Below are 26,579 nucleotides of genomic sequence, written 5' to 3'. Positions count from 1 at the left end.
TCTGTAGAAAATATAGAGTGGTTCCACTCAAACGTTAATCAGCATTTTCTTATTACAAAATGGGGCGTAATTCGGCTAAATTGTAATACAGATTTCTGGAACTTGGTCATTGTCTTTGCACAATGACCTATAGCAAGTGTGAAGTTTCAATTTAATACCTGTAGAAGAAACAATGATATGGTGAAGTTGCATGTATACCACACTTGTAACTAAATCAGGAGGATAATTATGTCAAATTGCATGTCAGAGTTAAAGAACTTGGTTCATGACCTTACAAAATGACCCCAAGCCTGCCAAATAAACATTGTGTATGGATGGGTGTAAATCCCTTGATAGGGTAATTATTTTTATGCATTGCAATTTTCCTCAATGTTATCTATACACCCCTGAAGTTTTATGTTGAAATCGTGTAGTGTATAATACAAAAACAACAAAGGGCATTAACTCACAATTATGAAAGTGAAGGGTTATGCAGTGTTTTCATTATAAACCGATTGGCGATCCATAACATCGGTTGAAAATCTCGAAAAATTGGTTGTTTTTTTATCAGATAGTGAAATAAATTTAGTTATTTCACACCGCACCGTTTTATAGAACATCATTGACGATTCGTCGGTCTAAAACGAAAGAGCCAATCAGAAGCATTGTAACAGAAACCATTGTTAATTCAGCATGGAGTCTGATCGTGAAAAGAAAAGAAAAATTAACCCTTTACATTTTGGATTTAAAGCTAAATCTGGTTAGAAAGAAAATGACACAGTTGATTTTTCTTCCTGTTTATATTGTTAGTTATTGTTCAATAACTATCTGTTATATTTGTTTTGGTTCTTGTTATCTTTTTTGTGCTGTTTAGATCGGCTTCTTCACGATTGTTATGACTTTTCTTACTGCCGTTATTAAGACATTTAACTTAGAGGATGATTATAGCAGCAGTTACAGTGATTGTGACTCTGACTTTTGCAAGATGTAAATGTGAGATGAAGTTCTCATCAGGTAAAATTAATTTTAATAGAAAGAAAATAATATTGTTTTCTTCTCGGATCTCCTGTCTTATTTCCTTTTTTTTGTCAATCATGAATTTCAGCCAGAGCAATGATATCTATTAGCCAAAGTTGCATATTCATATTCATGAACCCCCTAGACCCCCGGCCTTATCTGTTGCTTTATTAAAAAAATCTGTTGTTTCAACTAAAAATGAAAACACTGTTATGGTTATTGTGCCTTCTTCCCGTTGATTTTTGCACAGCCATAACGTTTCATGTTGAAATCTTTATCATATCTGAGATATAGCACTGAAAAGTTAGATCAATAAAAACAGCAAAGGACAATAACTCTTATTTAAGAACGTGTGGGGTTATGGTTCTTAAACATGGTTCTTATCCTCATTTATATCAATACACCCATGAAGTTTCATGATAAAGTCTTATATGGTTTAGGAGATTTAGCCTTGAACAGTTACATCATACAAAAACACAGGGCAATTTCTCGTATTTAAGTAAGTGTAGGGTTAAGGTTCTTCTTTGATATCTATACACACACGAAGTTTCTTGTTGATATCTAAGATAGTTTCTGAGAAAACGCCCTGAACAGTTTGACACAAGGACGGACACATTGACGAACAGACAATTCTATATCCCTCTGCCTTTGGAGGGAGGGGGGACAAAAAGAGGGCATAATTCAGGAAATTTAAATCAGACCTTTTAAAGTGACCTCACACAATGACCCAGGGCCCATGCGTACAGTTTTTCTATGAAAGCCTGTCTTACAGTGATATGCATATATCTTCTCCTTTAAATAGTATAATTTCAAAGCACAAAAAGAGGACATCATTCAGCTAAATTGCAGGTCAGAGTTATTGAACTTGATAATGGATCTTACACAATGACCCAGAACACATTTGTGAAGTTTCAAATGAAGACCGGTAGTAGAAACAGTGATACGGCAAAGCTGCACGTTAATTTCAAAGAATATAGCGAGGCACAAATTTGCAAAATTGCAGGCAAGTGTTATGAAACTTTGTTAGTAACCTCGCTCAACGTCCCCGAAAATATATTTGTCAAGTTCAAATTTAGTACCTGTAGTAGAAACAGTAATATGGAAAAGTTGCCCATTTATATTCAGAAACTTGATAAATAGAAAAAAAGGGGGATTATTTTGCTAAATTACAGGTCTGAGTTTTGAAATTGAAATGTGCCCCCACCAGAAGAAATATATAATTTGTATGTAAACCTTAACAAGAAAATTAATTGGGCACCAACGAAAACATTAAAGACAGTAGTATAAATGTACAAAGGACTATTTGGAAAATAGTCGAGCTAAAAAATGAACAAGAGGGCCTGAAAGGCCCAAAGTCGCTCACCTGAGATAACAAGATATGATTGGGACAAAATCTTCTGACCAAGTTTGGTGAAGATCGGAAAATAAATGTGGCCTCTAGAGTGTTAACAAGGTTTTACTATAGCTATATTAGCAAAAATGCCACGCCCCCTGGCGGCCATGTTTTTCAACCAAAGGGCATCATTTTTTTAATCTTTCAAGATATTATTGGGATGAATCTTCTGACCAAGTTTCATGAAGATTGGACAATTAATGTGGCCTCTAGAGTGTTAACAAGATTTTACTAAAGCCATATAAGGAAAAATTCCCCGCCCCTTGGCAGCCATGTTTTTCAAGCAAACATTATTATTTATGATCTCATCCAAGATATCATTAAGACCAATCTTCTGACCATATTTAATGAAGATTGTACAATAAATGTGGCCTCTAGAGTGTTAACAAGGTTTTACTAAAGCCATTCATGTGGCCTCTAGAGTGTTAACAAGATTTTACTTTAGCCATATACAATGTATAGCCATATAAGAAACAAGAAATATCTACAGAAAGATTTACAGCGTTGATTGTGGTTGCAGTTAATGAAAGGTAAAGACTTCAATGAATGAGATCAAAGATAGCGAATGTCTTTTTCTTTGCAGTTCTTAGCTGCAGCAAACGCAGTACGGGATGATACGCGGAGTTTTCGCAGCTTATTTTACATTATTACATATTGCTGGTCATAAAAGTATAGATACAAAACAGAAAACCAAAAGAAGAATGGAAGTGAAATTAAAACATATATGTCAACCGGCCACACGCAAAGCATCCGTATTTTTTTTTAATATTTATACGCGCGTTCTTCGAACAAACCTGTTTTAGTGGTTTGTCTGGCGTTGCTATTTGATGCGATTATTAACAGTATCGAGAATCATTGCGCTCATGCTTAATTCATTAGTCAATATGATGGCATAATTCTTGTTAAATTAATTAAAAATAATATTTATCATGGTATTGTTGTAAAACACATTAAGAATCTATTATTGACATACCATATGATATCGCTGGATATCTTCATTTAACATCTGTCTGGTCTAAAGAAAATTCCAGTTCACCTAGTTCACGCTATAGCGTCTTTATTATGTAACGATTATATTCCTGGCCGAGAACTCCGATCAGCACATAGGGTAGTGACGCAGCGATGACCTGTATGTAAACTCTGACATTCACACACAGTGGCCGCAAATTGACCCGATATACCTCGCGAGTTGAAATGCAATGCATTAAAGTGAGTCTTCGCTTCCACTGCTCTCTATACTTTAACATGTTAACATGTTGAAAGGAATATGGAAGTTAGTACAAAATATGAGAAAATAGCCTTTAAGTGCAAACGTTCTCGCGCTGAAAATCTTCTGAAAATAAAAGGTGGACGCACAAACTGTATTGATGTCGAGATTGAGTGTAAAACTGTTCTTTCTATTAAGCCTTTTCATCATGATCGGATGAAAACTACTTCAATTAGAGAGCGGACACCATGCTTAATCCTTGAAATGCACTTAGTGACCCCGTGACCTAGTTTTTGACCCGGCATGCCCATATTCGAACTTGAACTAGATTTTGTCTAGATACAACTTTTGACCTAGTTTGGTGAATATCGGATGAAAACTATTTGAATAAGAGAGCGGACACTGCTGTTTAAACCTATTTATTTTAGCTCGATTGCATAGAAAGTAATTCCTACTTATTTGAAATGCTCTCGAGTCCGTTTCCTGGGCCTAGAACTAGTACTTGGTGTCTATATGGGAGATCGAAAGAACGCTCCCACAGCGGGGATCGAACCCGTGACCTCCCGGTCGCAAGGCGGACACCATATCCATTACACCACGGCGACCTCAACACTGCTGTTGACGCCGCCACCGCCCGCTAAGGGTGAAACTATTATACATCCCGTTTTGAAAAACGGGCGTATAATAACTTATTTAACTTTTGTGTAATAGATTGCCAATATGAGGGTAATCATGAAATCATACCAGGATAATCATTCAAGATTGGTTTCACTAAAAGCGGAGGAAAAAAACAAACGCAAAGCCTAACCTACTTAATGTTTTCAGACCTTGCCCAAAACAAAGAATTTAATTTTGGCCGACTTTCAGCAACATTTACAGCCCATTGCCAATAATGATTGTAATAAGTTACATAACACAAGTTTTATGGGGAAACACACATAAAGAATCCCAAAATTGCTTGCAGTCTGTACTTATAACCTTCACACTACTATTGTATGTGATTTTAATTTCCAATGAAATTAGTGGCAATGTACTTAATATCGAAATCACAGCTAATTACCAAGTGTTCATGATGATTTTTGAATCGCTTATGCATAAGTAATATCCATTGTACAATGACATTCAATCGTGTAAGTTGTCTCATAACAAGCTAAGCTGGATTAATATGTTGGTTTTAGGGTATGTATGGACATTGTAATCATACTAGTGTTATAAAAAGTATGCTCGTTTATTTACTTGTATCCATTCCAAATGTTGTATACTTGTGTCGATTGTACCTCAACATTTTTTCTTTTTAACAACAATATGCATATGAATATATATCTAAATGATCAAGGGCATTCCATTTATTTGAAGCACAGTGGTTCTAAAAGTTAGTATTTATGTTAAAAAAAGTTGTTTCAAATTGTATAATTGCATGTTTATAATTTAGTTATACCTTTACTGGACTGTTTGTAGGAAGTTTCAGTGAAAGTGGTATTTCCACATTGCTCATTAATGTCCCTCAAGCGTTTTTCTGCGATCTCATCAAAATTCTGCGTGCGTTTGTCTGCATTCTCATCAAAGTCTTTTTTCCGTGAGACTGTGAGTTCATCATACTCCTGCGTGCGTTTTTCTGCGTTCTTATCAAAGGCTTGCGTGCGTGTGACTGTGTGTTCATCATACTCCTGCGTGCGTTTTTCTGAGTTGTCATCAAAGGCTTGCGTGCGTGTGACTGTGTGTTCATCATACTCCTGCGTGCGTTTTTCTGAGTTGTCATCAAAGGCTTGCGTGCGTGTGACTGTGTGTTCATCATACTCCTGCGTGCGTTTTTCTGCATTCTCATCAAAGGCTTGCGTGCGTGTGACTGTGTGTTCATCATACTCCTGCGTGCGTTTTTCTGAGTTGTCATCAAAGGCTTGCGTGCGTTTGACTGCGTTCCCATCAAAGTCTTTTTTGCCCAAGACTGTTAGTTCATTATAATCTTTCATGCTTTTTTTTGCGTTTTTATCAATATCTTGTTTATGCAATTCTGCCTCTTTTGCGAGCTCTTCCTTAATTGTAACCATATAGTCTTTGATTTTCTCAATACACAATTCTGTGTTTTCTCTGAGCTCATTCACTGATTCATCAACAACATCTTTGGCAACATCTTTCAAGTGTTTCTTCAAAGTTGAATCAACAGCCTCCAGGAGACACTTCATCTCCGCTGTAGTCAATAATAAGGTATCTTTTTTCAACTGTAAGAGAAAATTGTAGCGCTTATATATATTCAATCTCAAGACAACTAAGACTAACACGGTTCTTGTTGATTTTAAATGAGCTTTGTTGGTACAAATTTTACTTTGCAATTTATAATATCAATCGAAATAACTTGATAGTTATACACAAAATAGCACTGGCATTGCAAATAATATTACAGAACTTAACATTGTGAAGTGGTTGCTTTATCTTTAATATCACTTAAGTAACGTTAATGTCCTTTTTGTACTTTATATTTCATATATATTATAATTCATATCCAGCAGTATGCAAGGTAAATATTATGCTTTGTAAACCTTCATATGATAACGATTTAAGTCTGATTTTGATTCGTCTAGATATTGTCAAGAAAAACGTTACAACCAAGTTTCATAAAGATTGAGCCATTAATATGGTCTCTAGAGCAGTATCAAGGTTTCTGTAAGAGGCCTAGTTTGTGGATGTAATTGACCCATATTTAAACTCTGCATAGACATTGTCTAAATAAACATACATAATTTCATCTTTATTTAGTCATATATTTGGCCTCTACAGTGGTTAGATTAGAATTAGATTTTATTAAATACAAATGTCAAAGTTTCATCAAAATTGGAAAAAAAATGTCCTCTTAGGTTGTAATGAGCTAAATGTTGTCGATGCACACCGCACATCTTAACGGACACCTGACAAAAGCGTGATCACAATATCTCACCTTGAACACTTCATGCCCAGAGTAGCTAAATACAGACAAAAGGCCAAAACTCTGCCAAAACTAGTTGAAGCTCAAATTCCTGTCTTAAAGATCATTTACAGATTTAGAACCTTTATCTGTAAAAGTTTGAGCGAGATCCATGCAGTATTTAAAAAGGATTTCAAATTAAAAACTTCAAGACTTTCGTTCGTATATAACGACTGACGGATAAGTGTAAGTTTTAATGCCTCCCACTCAGTGTATGTATGTAGTGGGGATTTTGTTGCTCAGTTATTGATGCAAATATGTTGATTGTCTTCTTTAGTTTAATATTTTAACACCTTTTAGACCCTAGACTCCCAGTCAATTAAAGCCCTTATCCAACAGCCACCATACATGTAGCATATGCTTTTTTGCATCTAACAATCAGCATAAATTGTGTATGCCGCTGGCGTTTAATCAGACCAGACATAACATCGTCAAGTCCAAGAAGATTTTGAGTGAAACATTGAATTCCCATTGTTTTAGATCAGGAAATATTAAGACTGCGAGAATATGTCTGCAATTGTTGGACCTTAAATGCATTTCATCAAGAATGCCATGAAAGCAAACATTTTGGTTTGTGCCAGGCATGATGAGTTAGTACAAACCATTACCATCCGATATTAGAATGTTTTTCTAGACTTAATAATGACAAACACTTTGCAAAACGGGCATTGGAAGTAATATACATGCCTCAAACTGTCCATTTTGAAACATATCAAAAAGTTTTCTAACCTACGTGTTCAAATTACATAAATCACATTTAAAAAAAGACAGCATTCAATACAAGAGCACCCCCTTGCGGGTGCAGACCGCTCATCTATTTTCTTTTTAAAGCTGAAGGGACTCTCATTTTCAATCACAAAGGAGGGAGGGGTGGAGTGAAGAGGGGTGTATAGTGTGGGGTGTGGACATTTATTACATTATTTTCCAAAAATGCAAAAAAAAATCGGGGGTGGGGGGGGGGGGGGTGGGTGGGGGGGGGGATTCTTGGGTGCGATGGTTGGACGGTATTTCAAACATAAAATAATAAAAATAAATATTTTGTGAGATGATCTTAAAAAAAAAAATAGGGGGGGGGGATTCACGGCGGGGGAGGGGGGATTCGGGTGGGGGGAGGGGGGATTCTTGGATGCGATGGTTGGACGGTATTTAAAACATAAAATAATAAAAATAAATATTTGTGTTTTTTAACCGTTTCAAAAAAAATATGGGGGGGTGGTTGGGGGGGGTATAGTGTGAGGGTGTGGTGGTCATTTGTGAGATGATCTTAAAAAAAAAATTAGGGGGGGGATTCGGATCGGGGGAGGGGGGATTCGGGTGGGGAAAGGGGGGGTGGGGGGGATTCTTGGGTGCGATGGTTGGACGGTATTTCAAACATAAAATAATAAAAATAAATATTTGTGTCTTTTAACCGTTTCAAAAAAAAATAATTTGGGGGGGGGGGTGGGGTGGGGGGGGGAATGTGTGAGAGTGTGGTTGTCATTTGTGAGATGATCTTAAAAAAATAAAAAAATTAGGGGGGGGATTCGGGGGGGAGGGCACAGGGATAGTTTGGGTGGAGTCTATTGTGTTATGTCAGGTAAGAGTAGTTTTGTCAAAGTATCAATCAAATCTAATCATAAACAAGGGCTGTTTGTAAAACATGCATGCCCCCCATATGGGCTGTCCGTTGTAGTGGCAGCCATTGTGTGAATACGTTTTTTGTCACTGTGACCTTGACCTTTGACCTAGTGACCTGAAAATCAATAGGGATCATCTGCGGATCACGATCAATGTACCTATAAAGTGTCATGATCCTAGGCAAAAGCGTTCTTGAGTTATCATCCGAAAATCATTTTACTATTTCGGGTCACCGTGTCCTTGACCTTTGACCTTATGACCTCAAAATCAATAGGGGTAATCTGCAAGTCATGATCAATCTACCTATGAAGTTTCATGATCCTAGGCGTATGCGTTCTTGAGTTATCATCCGGAAACCATTTTACTATTTCGGGTCACCGTGACCTTGACCTTTGACCTAGTGACCTCAAAATCAATAGGGGTCATCTGCAAGTCATGATCAATCTACCCATGAAGTTTCATGATCCTAGGCGTATGCGTTCTTGAGTTATCATTCAAAAACCATTTTACTATTTCTGGTCACCGTGACCTTGACCTTTGACCTAGTGACCTCAAAATCAATAGGGGTAATCTGCGAGTCATGATCAATGTACCTGTGAAGTTTCATGATCCTAGGCCCAAGCGTTCTTGAGTTATCGTCTGACAACCACCTGGTGGACGGACAGACCGACAGACCGACCGACCGACAGACCGACATGAGCAAAGCAATATACCCCCTCTTCTTCGAAGGGGGTCATAATAAAGAAGTTATGGCAATTTTAGCAAAATTTAATAATTTGACCTTAAGAGTCAAGGTCATTCAAAGGTCAAGGTAAAATTCAACTTGCCAGGTACAGTAACCTCATGAAAGCATGAAAGTATTTGAAGTTTGAAAGCAATAGCCTTGATAGTTAAGAAGTAAAGTGGATCAAAAGACAAAATTTAACCATATATTGAAAGTTACTAAGTCAAAAAAGGGCCATAATTTCATAAAAATGACAACCAGAGTTATGCAACTTGTCCTTTTACTGTACCCTTATGATAGTTTGCGAGTGTTCCAAGTATGAAAGCAATATCTATGATAATTTAGGGGTAAAGTGGACCAAAACACAAAACTTACCCAAATTTTCAATTTTCTAAGTATTAAGGGCCCATAATTCCGTCCAAATGCCAGTCAGAGTTACATAACTTTGCCTGCACAGTCCCCTTATGATAGTTAATAAGTGTTGCAAGTATGAAAGCAATAGCTTTGATACTGTAGTAATAAAGTGGACCTAAACACAAAACTTAACCAAATTTTCAATTTGCTAAGTATAAAAAGGGCCAATAATTCTGTCAAAATGCCAGTCAGAGTTACATTACTTTGCCTGCACAGTCCCCTTATGATAGTAAGTGTTGCAAGTATGAAAGCAATAGCTTTGATACTTACAGAATAAAATGGACCTAAACACAAAACTTAACCAAAATTTTCAATTTTCTAAGTATAAAAAGGGCACATAATTCTGTCAAAATGCACGCCAGAGTTATCTAACTTTGCCTTCCCAGTCCCCTCATGATAGTAAGTAAGTGTACCAAGTTTGAATGCAATAGCATTGATACTTTCTGAGAAAAGTGGACCTAAACGCAAAACTTAACCAAAATTTTCAATTTTCTAAGTAAAAAAGGGCACATAATTCTGGCAAAATGCATGCCAGAGTTATCTAACTTTGCCTGCCCAGTCCTCTCATGATAGTTAGTAAGTGTACCAAGTTTGAATGCAATAGCATTGATACTTTCTGAGAAAAGTGGACCTAAACGCAAAACTTAACCGGACGCCGACGCCGACGCCAAGGTGATGACAATAGCTCATAATTTTTTTTCAAAAAATAGATGAGCTAATAAGGCTTCCCATGAGCGAGATGGGCCTAACCACTAATCAAAACTATAAACAATAGTGTTATCTTGTTCATATGAGTTGTAAAATGGTGATACATTCCTGAACCAATGTATTCTATTATTTTTCTTACATGTATACACTATGCAAGAAAACTTGCTAGTTGACACGACATAACATTATCATTCTACCTCTGCTAATTTCTTAACAGCATTTTGGGCATCGCTATCTCCACGTAGATATCGTGAATCACTCAGCAGGCTGGACAATGTCATGAAGTAGTCATTGAGCTCCACGTCTGTGACTTTCATTTTCGAAGAGTGACGCACAGCTTTCCCGATTTCACGAGCCTAGTAGACAAACACATAACCGACATACATTACGAGATGTGTTAATGTGACAGAAATACTATCGAGGGAAACAATGCAAAAAAAACACGTCCTGTCAGAAGCCTCTACTGTTATACATGTACATGTATAATAAGGGCATCATAGATAGCTTTACTTTACTTACAGTCTTTGTGATTTAAAGAAACTTCTTGAATAAACCTCAAACTTAGCTTCAACCACATGTTTAATGTTTTTTGCATACCATATAAGTTAAAATACATGTATATGTTTTGAGTATAAAGAAATGTATGAGTTGTTATAAGATCCACAACAGGTTACACAAAATGCAAACTGTTATACCTAATAGTTTAACTGGTTAGGAACTGGTTTACTGAACATCCTTAAAGCATAAGTATAATTTGAAAATGTTGCTTTGCTCTTATATTTTTTCTCTTAAGAAAATAAAATAATTTAATACCGCTTTCGTTGATTAAATAAGCAACCATATCAGTTTCTGGATAAAAATGTACTATACAAGAGCTGTCAGAAGACAGAACGCTCAACTATTCGAGTGCTTGACAGTATAACGTAAGCCATCATGGGGAAATTGTTCATATTCAATAAGGTCATGGTAATATAGTCATATTCTAGTGGAAGAGGACCATAATTGAAACATATTGATCACTTATGTTTTTGAGAAGTTGAACTTATAGACGATTCTGAGATCAGGTATATTTTCCACAATCTATTGAACAATAAATTTTGTAAAGACATAAAACAAACTAATAAGCTTTTATTTCAAGTTTGATAGCAAGAGCTTGGGTGCGATGGTTGGACATTCCTTCAACAATAAAATAAATGAATATTTGTGGGTTTTTTACCATGTTTAAACAAAAAATCTTTTTTGGGGGAGTGAAGGGGGTGGACAGGGGGTATAATGTGGGGGTGTGGTCATTTATCAGATGATCTTTCAAAAATAAGAAAAAACAAGAATATCAGTGAAACTGATGGATGCTCCCCGATGATGCGCTTTGTCAATCTATGTGTTAATAACCACCTAATACAAGAGATGTGTTTGTCAGAAGCACAATGCCCCCTAATGGGCCGCTTTGAATTTTATTTTTGACATTTAACCTTGAAGGATGACCTTGACCTTTCACCGCTCAAAATGTGCAGCTCCATGAGATACACATGCATGCCAAATATCAAGTTGCTACAATCAATATTGCAAAAGTTATGAAGTAGGTTAAAGTTTTGGTTAAAGTTTTTGAATTTATTTTTTTGACCTTTGACCTTGCAGGATGACCTTGACCTTTCACCACTCAAAATGTGCAGCTCCATGAGATACGCATGCATGCCAAATATCAAGTTGCTACATTCAATATTGCAAAAGTTATGAAGTAGGTTAAAGTTTTAGTTAAAGCTTTGGGACACACATACACACACACATATACAATGACAGACAGGCCAAAATCAATACCGGTATACCCCCGATCTTTCGATCCGGGGGCATTATTATTAGCCTTGGTGACCTTGACCTTGACCCCAGTGACCTCAAACTTCATCAAAAGGTAGAGGTCCATTTAAGGTACCTACATGCCAAATATGAGAGCGGTTGGTAAAGTATTGAAGGCGCTATGAGAAACGGTAGCAAAAGTGTGACGGAAGTAAGGAAGTACATGTAAGTAAGGAAGGAAGGACAAACTGGCAACTTTATGCTTCGCCGAAATTTATTTCAGGGAGCATAAAAAGGGAAAACAAGAGATGTGTGCGTCAGAAACACAATGCCCCCTATCGTGCCGCTTTGAAAAAAAAATTGTTTGGACCTTTAACCTTGAAGGATGACCTTGACCTTGAACTTTCACCTCTCGAAATGTGCAGCTTCATGAGAACGCCACTTTGAAATTTTTATTTTTTTGACCTTTGAACTTGAAGGATGACCTTGACCTTGAACTTCCACCACTCAAAATGTGCAGCTTCATGAGAACCCCGCTTTGAAATAGTTATATATTAGATATTTAACCTTGAAGGATGACCTTGACCTTTACCTTTCACCACTCAAAATGTGCAGCTCCGTGAGATGCACATGCATGTCAAATATCAAGTTGCTATCTTCAATATTGAAAAAGTTATGGCCAATGTTAAAATTGTCGGATGGACAGACGCCATATATTTGACATTTGACCTTGATGGATGACCTTCACCTTCACCTTTCACCACTCAAAATGTTCAGCTCCATGAGATATATGTACACATGCATGCCAAATATCAAGTTGCTATCTTCAATAGTGAACAAGTTATGGCCAATGTTAAAGTTTTTGGACGGACGGACAGGCGCCATATATTAGACATTTGACCTTGAAGGATGACCTTGACCTTCACCTTTCACCACTCAAAATGTGCAGCTCAGTGAGATGCACATGCACGCCAAATATCAAATTGCTGTCTTCAATATTGAAAAAGTTATGGCCATTAAAGATTTCGAACGGACGGACAGAATGACATACTGACATACACACATACTGACTGACAAACAGTTCAACTGCTATTATGCTACCCTACCAGGGGCATAAAAGGGCCATAATTCTTACAAAAGGCTTAATGCATTTGTCTGCTCTTGTTTATAGATTGGGGGTCATGTTGGTAAAGAAGTTTGCAAAATAAGAAAGCAATATGTCAAGGAACATTGGAAATATTTGAGATGGTACGCAAACTTTAACATAGATTTATCAATAATATGCATATTCTAAGTGGAAAAGGGGCCATAATAATTACAAAATGCTTGATAGAGTTGTCTGCTCTTGTTTATAGGTTGGGGTCATGTTGGTTAAGAAGTATGCAAAATATGAAAGCAATGTGTCAAGGGACATTGAAAATATTTGGGGTAGTACGTAAACTTTAACATTTGCTGCATATTCTAAGTGGAAAAGGGGCCTTAATTATTACAAAATGCTTGATAGAGATGTCTGCTCTTGTTTATAGGTTGGGGTCATGTTGGTAAAGAAGTATGCAAAATGTGAAAGCAATATGTCAAGGGACATTGAAAATATATATATAATAGTCGAGCTAAAAACTGCAATAAATCAGTAACTAATATGTTTAATTGTGATTTTCTATTAGTTTTCACAGGGTTTTTTTTCCTTCTTTGGGACCCGCCGAAAATCGGCCCTTTTCCCTCGGATTTTTTTTTCCCCTCAGCTGGTAAATTTTCCCCTAGATTTCATTTTCCCCTAAAAAAAAAAAAAAAAAAAAATTTTTTTTTTTTTTTTTACCTTTAAATATATAAGTTAACCTGATCCACTGTAGAAACTAGAAAAATCTTGCATAATTAAATTATCTGTTGCCTTGAATTTGTTTTAAAAACAGTAAAATATGTTAAATTGATTATTTTAGACTTTGCTTATTTTCCCCAAAATCCAGCTTTTCGCACAATTTTTTTCCCCAAAATTCGACGTTTCACGCAATTTATTTCCCCTCAAAAAAAGGCCAGACCCTTTCCCCAAAATCAGATAAAAACCCCTGTTTCATATAGAACTGTTAACTCATGAACTTCAATAAAGCTTATAAACTGTTTTAACACACTTTTCACTTGTTTGTTTTTCATTTTGTCTTCCTGGTATCAATCATTATGATTAAGGGTGTCATGTTTACATATTTTTCTTAACGTTTAAACGAAATGTAATAAACAAAACGTTAACATTTAAACGGTATCCCTATGTCCGTTTAAAAAGCATAAGTACCATCGCATTTTGAAAATAGTTATTTCCGGATGTAATATTCAGTGCATATCCCATTCGCGCAATTACTGCGTATTAAAACCATAAAATATTATAAAACAGACCATCCGCATCACCTCATGTGTATTCGTCATTCTATAAAAATGATTAAAAGAACTTCGAAAATAATGTAAAATCGATAAAAAAAAATGTTTCGGAAAACGACACTCCGCAACAAATGCACGTATTTTGCACATGAAATACAATGAACATATCGTTTGACCGCAGAAAATGAAAAACCAATTAACTAGCAAAAAACGAAATCAATATATAATTTTGTTGAAATATTGCTTTTCAACATGCTACCGCAGTGTTTTACTTTGCTAATCAATCAATAAAAATATTTCAAGATGGTGGCATCCCTTGTCAAAAAATAACCCACTTTCATACCAAAACACACTTAAACCAACATAAAACTGTGTTTTTTCTGAGTTTTTCTTAATGTAAGTTGGTTTTGGCTAATAAAAGTGAGTTTTAAGTGCGCTAAACTGTGCTTAACTGAGTTTAAAGTTGGTTATTTTAAGAAGATTTGTGTTTAAGCGAGTTTTTTTCTGTAAGAAGTCGGTTTTTTTGTGTGTCAAAAGTGAGCCTTTTTATTTATGAGTTGGTTTATGTGTGTTTAAGTGTGTCTTTTTGTTTTATAAGCGAGTCTTTTACAACAGAAGTTGGTCTTTCTTTAAACAGAAGTGGGTCTAAGCGAGTTTAAATTGTTTTTTTTGTTAATAAGTTGAGAGCTGCAACGAGGCTTAAAGACTCACTTTAACACACTTTTCAACAAGTTGGTCTTTTGTTTTGTTTATTAATATAACTCACCAATGAAACAATAATTCTTCAACTGGGTCTTTGTTTGATGTTTATAGCCATAAATAATACAAGTCAATTGTAATTATGATCATTATCATATTTATGTATTGTCACTAGGAAATGTAAATGGATAAGTTATTGTATTGCAATTTAAAGGAAAAACAACACAATTTGAAGCAAAAATAGAAAAACTTGCACATGAAAAAGTGTAAATGTTGTATACAGTGAATTATTATGGTTGTGTTTCATGGTTATTGTCATCTTAGATTTTATATATAGCTATTTCTGGTTATAACTGAACGGATTTCTTTCCCTCATACTTAATTAGAACTTATATATTTTAATTTTGAAGGTTAAACTCTTGCCACAAGGCAAAATTGACATTAATGGGAAGATCCTTTGGAAAGAATGTGCATCATCGCCTGCCTGATGTATGGACTTTTATACCTGGTTTTTACCCTGCACGAGCTGGCAAACTTGAGGGGAACAAGAGTGGGAAAACCTCGCCCTGTCCTTGACCAAGAAAGGTCGATTTGTTGAGAGGTAAACTATACAGGTTATTGCATTTAAAATGCCACCAGACCACACAGCCAAATGAGACCACGCATCTTGGTACATTTTCAAACTGCATTTTCTACCAAACGCAATTTCTTTTAATTATTGATGAAAAGTGCTAAGTCACGTGTGATCACGGGATTAAAATTTCAAAAATAAACAAACAAAAACAACAAGCAAATAACTTAAATTTATTATTATTAAAGCAACAAGATTACCATAACAGCAATATTTCATAGTTAAGTGGAACGAAAACATAACCAATCAACATGTTTGAAGAATGTCTTGCCCTTTTGAAAGTGATATGGTATTAATCCTTTGCAGATCAACTGGCCTAAGAGATGCTCAAGAGGAGAAGGACACAAGCAGCATCAATGGTACATGTCGCTCCAGCGCCTGCTTTCCAGGTCTCTCTACCAGCTGCTTTCCAGGTCCCTCCACCCGCCAAGATCAGGTCTAGGTCCCTGCACTGGCTGCTGTCCAGGTCCCCTAGCAGTCAAGGTCTCTCCAGTGGCTGCTGTGCAGGTCCCATCACCGTATGCCGTCAAGGTCCCTCCATACGCTGAAATCCAGGTTCCTCATTCCACTGCGGTTCAGGTACCTCCAACAGCTCAGATACAGGTCTCTGCAGCAGCTGCGGTCTAAATACTCCACCCGCAGTGGTCCACTGTGGTCAACCTTTTGCTTTAAAATCTTCTATAAATGTCTATTATTGTATAATGTATTGTAAAAATAATCTGTTTGTATTAATTTGCGGTGTACTATTTTTGTCATATAAACATAATTTTCGTACACATTGTGTTTTTTCCCCTTTTAACCACATGGGGCTTATAATGAACTGCTGCAATTGCTTCACAAAAACCATTTTTTCTAGAACATATCAGTCCAACATTTTTTTTTTCACACTGCAAAATCCCACCTAAGGCTCACAAAAAACCTACTGTCTTAAAAAAAAACTCACTATAACACTGTTAAAACCCACAAAAATCAACTTACCCAAACCCACAAATTGCTTTGTTTTCTTCACAGATAAAATACTGTTAATAACTAGGTTTAAAGCGAGTTAAAAGCATGTTTTCACTGTGGAAAAAACTAAGAAAGGCGTGCTTTCAGCTCACTTGCTCACTTAAAAACCGTGTTTAGCCTGCTTATAGCTCACATAAAAAACACACTTTTTACCCACTTAAAACCAACTCCACAGACAGAAGTTGGTCTAAGCATGTTTAAAAAACCTCAAAAAACCAACTTGTAGAAAATCATACTCACTTTAAACCCACTTAAGATGATTAAAAAACCCACTATGTTGGTTTAAAGCGAGTTAAACCAAGATTTAACTCAGAAAAAACCAAGTCGGTAAGCTAAAAAACCCAGTCGGTAAGCTAAAAGCGTGTCTGAAAAACCCGCTTTTAGCACAGTGCAAATACCGCAGAGTTAATCACAGCTGCCTGAAGAAAACTCACTTTAAACCCACTTAAGATGGTTAAAAAACCCACTATATTGGCTTTAAGCGAGTTAAACCAAGATTCAACTCAGATAAAACCAAGTCGGTAAGCAAAAAGTGTGTTTAAAAGACTCGCTTTTAGCTCGGTGCCAATACCGCAGGGTTTAACCCAGTTTAAAACTGGGTTATAACCGGATTTTGCTCACTTTTTTGACAAGGGATATGCACTGTTTCGTTGCCAAGTTGTAAGATTTTCGGAAAGTAGCGAAGATTTTCCGTTCGTTTCCGTTCATGTCTCTGCCATCGGCTAACCAATCAGAAATAAATTACTGCCGAATTTGGTTGCCCGGATTTACCGCAAGTACCCGTATTTCGCAGTTCTTCATCGATATACTTCGTACGGCTAGTCGGCTACGTTATTTGCACCCGAATATTTATTATATTGATATTGACTGTCGTTTTTACGTTTACTGTTTAAGTAAACATTTTTCAGTAAAACATGAAACGCGACCGTTTAAACGTGACATCCTTAATTATGATTACATTTTAGGAGCATTTTAGAGTCCCAAAGGCATTTCATTTTGTTAAACTCAAACAAGCCTCTGTGTGTACAAAAGGCAGTTTTCGTCCATTAAAACTTGCTAATATCCACTCTTTCAATCTAAAGATGTAAAGAATTCATACGATTTTTTAGCAGTATTAAAAGACAGTATACCGTACTGTATAAGATACATTCACGGAACATACCGGTATCAGCGCGTAACGGGAACAGGACTTATTTTCTTAAAGTGTTGAGTAATCAACTTTCAGCTAATTTTAAATCGCTGATTTTTACGTTGTTTTGTTTGGTAAAGATGTGCTAAAATTTGAAATTTTAATCTTTTCGGTCGGAAATGCCACTTGCCCTGCAGGACGAGCGCTGCTGCAATATTCACTCATCCAGAGCCGATTTCTACTCGTAATTACGAGCGGGCGAGTGGATTTGTCGAACCCTGATACGGTAGCACACCATATACGTTATTGCTTGTTTGAACACTTACATCCTATGAACGTTAGTAAACTAAACAACTTATATTTGGGGTAAATATATTCTTAATTTCTTTTCAGTATTAAGAAATTTTAGATTTGCAATTTGACGAACAGTGCAAATTCTTAAAACTTCATATAAATGTTCAATTGTTCAAAAGTTAATGTTTTTGTGAGTGAATAAATAAACTTTGCACAAAGAACAAGGCGATTGTTAGGACCAAACCCTCATTATGGAGATAATATTATAAACAAATTAAATTTAACCTTATAAATATGGTACGTACAAATCCTTTGATTAGATCACAACAAAAGATCCAAGTTATATATGTCTGATTAACATAACTGCTAATAAGTACATTAATGTTATGTATGCATAACTCTTTAAAATACTAAAATGTAGCCTACTTCGTAAATAAATGCACACATTACTATTGTCAGGAGACACTAATTTATAAATTCTTACCTCATACAGGAGGCAGGCAGGTCTTTGGGTTGGCGTTCCCTTTGTTATTGGAAAAGAGAACTTGCTATCAAAGTGTTTGCAGTTCAGCAAAAAACTGACCACTCCGTTGAAGTCTGTATCTTGGATTGAACTCGTGGCAGCATATCCATCTGGTGGGAAAAAACATTTTGCTATTTCCCAATAGTTTGTTTGCCACAATTCCGCAGATGTATTCTTCCAAGACCAACAATATTCATTTTTGTTGTTATTTTTATACCGATGTTCATTGTTGATTTTCTGACAAACTTTATTGCAAATCTGCATAGGACATTGATTGTTGTACCATACATTGTCTGTGGTACAGCTGGTGCAAGTAGATAATGGTGACTTACGAGTAGATGTTACTTGGCTGTAAATGTGCTGGTGAAAATTATGAGCCTCGTTGTCAGCGAAGTGTTCCAAGCCAGACTTTGCAATGTCTATGGCTAACCACGCTTTCAGCCAGTTTGTCCTTTCCTTGTCCTTAAACACATCAGCTAAACTCGCCATTTTGTTAACAACACAAGTGTCTTAATGAGAGTCAACGCTTGTCGTAGGAACCGGCCATTATTTCAGTGTCACCTATAAAATATAAATAACACATTATTAAATACAGTCAAAATATCAAATGGACTGAACACAATAATTAACGTACCGCACGGCCTTTTCCTGGTCATTTTGGAAACAAATGCGATTTCGGCATTGGGAATTTTTTCGGGCAAATAGTCTGCTGATTTGGGAAAAACTAATTTAATATAACTTTGAATAATACATATGAAATCAGGTTTTTTTTCCCACTTTTTGGGAAGATAGCCCATGGCTTTGGAATTGGGAATTTTATCGGCATTTTCATGAAATTGGGAAAATTAATTCATTAGCGTTTTTTTTGCACACGAAAAGTCCACTAAATAGGGAAATACTAAATTTGATATAACACTTTATAATCATTAAAATTAAAAGAACAAAATCATAAAATACTTTGTGAGATGTAATTGAATTAAAATTGAGATAAAATACGCAAAAGACACTTCTTTCCAAAAAAAAAAAAAAAAATTTTTTTTTTTTTTGAAATTGGGAATTTTTTGCCACATTTTGGGAAAAAAGTATACTTTTTGGGATTGGGAACATAGCCGAATTTCGGCTATAAAATCGGGCCAAAAAAAACCCTGGTAATTCAAAATCATATGAAGTAAATGAAATTCAATTCAGACACAATGATTATTACAAGGTGACCCTTTTAATTTTATTTTCGGAAATTGTAAAAAAAAATTCAGATTGGATTTTCTTTTACAATTTTGGTTTGGGTTTGGGAATTGGTCACTTAAACTGATCCATAGATACGCCAGGAAAAGACCTGAATGTTTGCCAGCATAAGACAATAACATGAGTCCGGGAGACCAAGACTCCTTAAAAAGAGACTCCAGGGTTTTTTTAACTAATAAAGTGACGCCGATATTCGGCGTTTTCCCTACCAGACTTTTTCCCCTAAAAATACCATTTTCCCTCCAAAAATATAATTTTTCACCAAAATATAATATTTTACCCTCAAAGAAATGTTTTTTTTCTTTTGGGAAGTCAACACTTATCCAATTGGTACCATATCAAACGATCTTACGCTCTTTCTCTCTCCCGACAAACACTCAAATCTGGGAATACCAGTGATTCTAAATATAGCTCTTAAATTACGTCAACCGGGCAACTAATCGTATTAATCATGTGACTATTTTACTGGATTCCGGTCATCCGGTTTATGTGAAAGCCAAGATATAAACGTTAAAACAGAAAAAACATATTATCCAACTATTGAAGAAACCCAACTCTGATCTAAAAATAGTGATAGTATAAAGCTAAACTTTATAGGATCGTTGTTATACTATCGATTTTCATCTGGTAATTGGATAAAAACTGTTATCAATAGGGATTGGGTCCCACTAACAGACCCAAATTTGAACGAAAACAAACACACTGTTGTTGGACTCCTTGAAATCTGTCCGGACTCCTAAATTTTAAAAGTAAGATGTCCAAAGGACTCCTACATGTAACTCAGATTAGTTAGTTACAAACACTGCTTGCACACAACACGTAGCCATCCTATGAAAGGTCGGATGGAAGGAGCAGACTGATAAACATAAAAGGGGCACACAATAAGCAAACAATTTAGTAAAGCTCAGATAACATTCTGTCAAGTTATATTCAAATCCTTCCTTAATGCAAGTTAATGGATATATATTTATGCTTTTGACAAAGTGTAAACTTGACAATTATACACATGATTTATTTGCTGCTTTTTAATTTACAATAGGTGAGGCCAAGATTTAGATAATCTTCCGATATGAAATCTTTTTACACAGGATAATAAGTTGATAGGCAAAATTTGAACTCACCCAGTGATTAAATAATAGAGAGGAAACTAAGAGTGCTATAGTGGTAGCAACCCCAGGTCATTTTTTTTATTTTATTGCAATTACAATAAAACCACAACCATTAACAAGAGATGTCAGAAGACAGTGCGCTCGACTATTCGATTGCTTGACATTATAACCAAGCAATCATGGGAAAATAGTTCATATTCAATAAGGTCAAGGTAATATAGTCATATTCTTAGACAAGTTAGTGGAAAAGGACCATAATTGAAACATATTGATTGCTTATGTTTAAAAAAGTTGTACTGTATAGACGATTCTGAGTTCAGGTATATTTCCAAAATCTATTGAACATTTGATAAGACATAAAACAATAAGATTTTATTTCATGTTTGATACACATGTAGCAACAGCTTGGGATGGTTGGACGGTCCTTCATAAATAAAATAAATAAATATTTGTTTGTTTTTTACCATGGTTAAAAAAAATCTTTTTGGGTGTGTTGGGGGGTAAGGTGGGGATGGAGATGGGGTATACTATAATGTGGGTGTGTGGTCATTTATTAGATGATCTTTCAAAAATAAGGAAAACAAATGGGGGGGAAGGGGGATTCTGACTATAATGTGGGTGTGTGGTCATTTATTAGATGATCTTTCAAAAATAAGGAAAACAAATGGGGGGGAAGGGGGATTCTGGGGTGGGGAGTGGTGGATGGTTGGAGTGGAGTCCATTTTGGTATGTCATGTAAGTGTTGTTTTGTCAAAGTAAGAATCAAATCTGATCCTAAATAAAGAAGTTAAGGCGATTTTAGCAAAATTTATTAATTTGACCTTGAGAGTAAATGTCATTCAAAGGTCAAGGTCAAATTCAACTTGCCAGGTACAGTACTCTCATGATAGTAATAAAGTATTTGAAGTTTGAAACCAATAGCCTCGATACTTAAGAAGTAAAGTGGATCTAAACACAAAATATAACAAAATATTCAAAGTTACTAAGACAAAAAAGGGTCATAATTCTGTTATAAAGACAACCAGAGTTATGCAACTTGCCCTGTACAGTCCACTTACGATAGTTAGTGAGTTTTCAAAGTCTGAAAGCAATAGCTATGATACTTTAGGAGTAAAATGGACCAAAACACAAAACTTAACCAAATGTTCAATTATCTAAGAATAAAAGGGGCCATAATTCTGTCAAAATGCCAGTCAGAGTTACATAACTTTGCCTGCACAGTCCTCTTATGATAGTTGGTAAGTGTTGCAAGTATAAAAGTAATAGCTTTCATACTTTAGGAAACAAGATGGCCAAGATGGCCCTTGTTCGCTCACCTGAGAGGAGTCGGTTCATTCAATCTTTACCAAACGTCAAACTTGACCTAGATATTGTCCAGACAAACATCCTGGTCAAGTTTCATTATTATTGAACCAAAACTCTGGCATATGGAGTGATTTTAATTTTGTAAGATTTGACCTGGTGACCTATATTTTGAGTTGACCCCTTACCAAACATCAAACTTTGCTTACAAAAATAAATATTACGACCAAGATTCATAAAATCTGAAACAAAATTGTGACCTCTAGAGTGTTTACAAGGATTTTGTATAATTTAATGAAAATTTGGATAATCTAAAGGTAATAACTTTGGCATTTATTATGTGATATATATAAAACCAATCTTTTCACCAAGTTTCATGATGATTTGGCAAAAAATGTGACTTCTAGAGTGTTCACAAGCTTTTTTTACTATATATATGTATGAGAAAACTGCCCCCCCCCCCCGGCTGCCATGTTATTCAACTAACCGGAACCATTTTCAAACTCAACTCTCATATCAAGGAAACAAATGTTCTGACCAAATTTCATGAAAATTGGGCCAAAAATGTGACTTCTAGAGTGTTCACATGTTTTCACTATATACATAATGATATAGAGAAAAATGCCCCACCCACTGGCACCCATGTTTTTTCACCGATCTGGACCATTTCCAAACTCGTCCGAGACAGGGCTCGAAATTAACACTCGCAAAATGCGAGTGAAAAATACCGATTGCGAGTTAAGTTTTAAGCCACTAGTAATTTTTTTGCGAGTAAAGAAATAGTGAAAAAAAAACAGTAATAATGCGTTTGACGTCCTGAACGCTAAACCATAGGTCATAGAACGTCCTAATACCCGTATGCGGAAGCCCGCACCTTGTATATAGACTAGTATACTTATAGTACAGATACGAGGATGGTATTGGTACAGTCGACTAATTCACATATGTTCATTGAACTTGAATAGACATGGCGTCGAAGCGAAAAATAACTAGTTTCTTTTTGCCCACAGATGGAAATAACAATACGAAAGATAAAGCAAAGTTAACTGTTGAATAAAAAAACGAAATTAAATTATATTCCCAGCAAAATTTGCGAGAATGTTTTTGATTTTGCGAGTTGGTATTAAAGCTGCTTGCAATGTTTTGCAAGTAGAAAAAAAAGTTAAATTCGAGAATGTACAATTCCTAAATAATCCAATCAGTAATCCTATCAATAACCCAGTTCAATGAGTCTCACTTTTGCATGATTTTTTCCCTAAATATATCAGGAAATGAAACAAATGAAATGGGAAATAAACAAGTGTTTATAGACGATTTCAAGAATGGGGCCAGAGACCTCTTTATTGGTTAAAATCACGCTGTTTGGGCAAAATTAGGATATTGGTGTTCTTGTTTTTTTTGCCAAGAAATACTTTAAATTGTGAATAAAAAGAGTGTTCAGTATTATATTGACTAATTTAAGTTCAACTAACCAGGGACCTACATAAACAATGTAAAGGTCTCTGAACTAATACACCTTAGAAATTATATTTCTAAAAACTGAACAATGAATTGATGCACTATTGGAAGAGAACAAGGAAGAAAGGGCTCAGCCGTGAGGGCCACAACTTCGCTGGAGACACATTAACTTCAACCATTAATTACATGAAGAAGAAGTGACTTCTTCACCTTTTATTGATGAACTCTTTGCTTGAAATTTACTTTATTAAATTCAATCAGATCAGGACAATGGCTGGACAAAGGAATCTCGGCCATAAGTTGCCTTATTTATAGGTAACTTGTGCAAAGTTAAACATTGAAATGGACAGTCGCGAGCGATAACACTTCTTGAAACCGTGCTTTGATGATGCCTTGTTTAATTGGCTATGAGCTATTTAACTATGCTTCTGCAAAGTAAAATGGCCCATGAAAACAACACTCAAGAATCAAGAATGAGAAAGTGGGGACACACAGTTCCGGATTATCATCGTGGAGGCCCACCCTCCTCCAGATCCCTTGTCAACCTGGTGTCAACAAGAATGCCAGTGCCCAGTAGTTTTAATTAGCCTACCAGGGCCATAGCTGGCAAGACATAACACATGAAAATGTCCTTTAATAAGTATAGAATGACATTGTAATACCGCAACACCAATACAAAATAATATAATATTCAGATTAAGAAGTTAAGAAAACATATGGTCTAAGGAGCCCCTTAAAGTTGTGGGGCCCTTTGGCAGTTGCCTAATGGGTAATCCGTGACTGCAGGGGACACATAACCTCTGTTGAAATACCGGTAAAGGTTTTCCTGGTACTGGCAATACATATAGGAATCGTTTACAGGTCAGATTTGGAATCTCAGCTGTTAAATGAGGTTTTAAACCAATGTTTGTTATTTTGTATGTAAAACATATATTTGATACAAAATATAAATTTGATTTAATATTAAATTGCTTTCAATTTACAAGGAAGTAAAACTATACAAAACATTCCTGGTTTTGTTAAAGTTAACACACCTGAACAGGTAAAAAAAGTACCGTCATAATCTGAAATCAATGAAAAATAACAACAAATAATGAAGATTTTATACACTTATTTGTTTAATAAGTTGAAATCAACCAAATTTAAGCCTCTTGAAAACTGATTTACAAATAATATACACAATATTTTCCCTTAATTGATTTGAGCTTGATCGATATGGCTACTGTTAACAGCTAATTTTATATTCTGTCCAATATTATATTCCTCCAAAACAATTATGTATGCTAAATCAAAATTAAAGATGAATCAATTGAAGCGGAACTGTAAAAAACATGTTGTGTAATCCTTTCGATCAATTGTATAGATCTAATTATTAGAAAAACAGAAAGGTAAACAGAAGGGGTAATTTAACAACCTCTTACCTCGGTTATTTCCACCAAACTAAAGTCAATCGCACGTTGTCTTGAATTTATATGTAAGCAGAATTACGCCTCTCTTTCTGTTTGTCACATGACAAACTTTCACAAAGTCACATGTGCGTCTCAAATGTGTCACATGATCGTCATGTGGGTTCTCCTTGTAAGTGACCTCCCCTGATCAGCTGACTGCGTATTTACAAGGGAGGTAAACATGTGTTGAATTCGAAAGTGCTGTGATATCTCAGTATTCTCCCTTGAAATTGTAAGGTTGCATTTGCCATTTAGACAGTGGAAACCTTTGCGTGCACCTTTCTTTTATATAATAAACCCCCTTAAAACATGCAAACGAAACATAATTATGCACAAAATTAAACAAGTTAAACGGACACAAATCTTTGTTTTCCCAACTGTTTTCGCCCAGGGATAGGTCAACTCTACACTACATGTATATTAGCCTCGTTCTGGAAAAACGGGTCTTAATGCTTGAGCGTAAAGTGTCATCCCAACTAAGCCTGCTTATTTGGAACGACACTTTCTGCCTTATTTGGAGTTTAATTTAAAAAAAGACTAGACTACCTTCAGACTTCCTTTCTTCCATAAAGCGGTCAGTGTCATCCTTGATTAGCCAGTGCATACTGTACATCCAAATACGGAATGACACGTGACGCATGTGCATCACAGAATGAGGCTTATTATGTTTTATCTAATTACTAGTCAAGCACTTGTGTAAAAAATTCTTTGCAAGAATTTCGTTAACTTGCATAGTTTCGTCTCTGAAAACAAACACCTTAACTGTGAAATAGCAAACGATGTAACTCAAGAAAGTTTCTGTCAGGTGGGAAATTATTGTTCTTTTTCTATATTTTTTAAAACAGAACACCAAATATAAGAATAAATCAATTAACGCTGAGATCACCGCCTTTGAGCGGTCAGTGCAAAGCATTTGGGGTTTTGGACCAGTTTGAGGGCTAGCCAAACATCACAGCCTAGAATTCATCACAAAACAAACACGCGTCTAATCCATATAGGCCGTGTTCTGTGAAAAGGTAGTTTAAAGCATGTGCGTAAAGTGCCGCAAAGGCTAATCAGGACCGACCCTTTCTGCTTTTATGATATTTTATGTTTAAAGAAAGTAGCTTCTTAGCAAAAATCCAATTTGAGCGGAAAGTGTCACCCCTGATAAGCCTGTGCAGACTGCACAGGCTTATCTGGGACGGCACTTAACGCACATGCATTAAACCCCATTTTCACAGAGCACGGCCCATATACATATGCAGACAGAAAATAAAAACATGAATGCCGAACCATGGCGCGTGGATTGAATACTACACGGATACGATTAGTATTTTGATGTCGTAAGTATCGAAAATCTAGTAAAACGATTAGTGGATATGTTGGAAAGGGATAAGAATACGAAGAAACATGGTCAATCCGTAAAAGACATTCAGCAGAAAATTGTCAAACAAACTAGGAATAAGAAAGATCGAAAATATGCTTCATCAACATTACAAATATATATATATATATATACACTGCTTACAGTCTAAGAAGAATGAAATTTGACAACATTCAATATATGTACGGAGAAAC

At 35.7% G+C, this 26,579-nt stretch overlaps 2 protein-coding genes across 3 annotated transcripts in view; both read right to left on the bottom strand.

Moving 5' to 3' along the window:
- LOC127841392 (uncharacterized) overlaps positions 1-26,579 on the bottom strand; it is a 605,785-nt gene that overhangs the window by 6,523 nt on the left and 572,683 nt on the right. The window lies entirely within an intron of this gene.
- LOC127841393 (uncharacterized) lies at positions 4,417-26,447 on the bottom strand. The gene is made up of 4 exons (XM_052370214.1): positions 24,993-26,447; positions 18,422-19,021; positions 10,216-10,374; positions 4,417-5,815 (listed from the first exon to the last, which is right to left on the bottom strand). Exons 2-4 carry the CDS (start codon positions 18,947-18,949, stop codon positions 5,018-5,020), a joined length of 1,485 nt encoding a protein of 494 aa, XP_052226174.1. The 5' UTR covers positions 18,950-19,021; positions 24,993-26,447; the 3' UTR covers positions 4,417-5,017.

The sequence above is a fragment of the Dreissena polymorpha genome, chromosome 8 (assembly GCF_020536995.1).
Source record: "Dreissena polymorpha isolate Duluth1 chromosome 8, UMN_Dpol_1.0, whole genome shotgun sequence".
Classification (NCBI taxonomy): Eukaryota; Metazoa; Mollusca; class Bivalvia; order Myida; family Dreissenidae; genus Dreissena; species Dreissena polymorpha.
This window is presented reverse-complemented; position numbering and strand designations above follow the sequence as displayed.

Excerpts from the sequence above, each read along its gene's own strand:
- LOC127841393 (XM_052370214.1), bottom strand. The coding sequence starts at position 18,949 with ATGGCGAGTTTAGCTGATGTGTTTAAGGACAAGGAAAGGACAAACTGG. Across the intron at positions 10,375-18,421 it reads CTGCCTGCCTCCTGTATGAG|GCTCGTGAAATCGGGAAAGC; the intron begins GTAAGAATTTAT and ends TTTGTCTACTAG. Across the intron at positions 5,816-10,215 it reads CTGTTAAGAAATTAGCAGAG|TTGAAAAAAGATACCTTATT; the intron begins GTAGAATGATAA and ends TTTCTCTTACAG.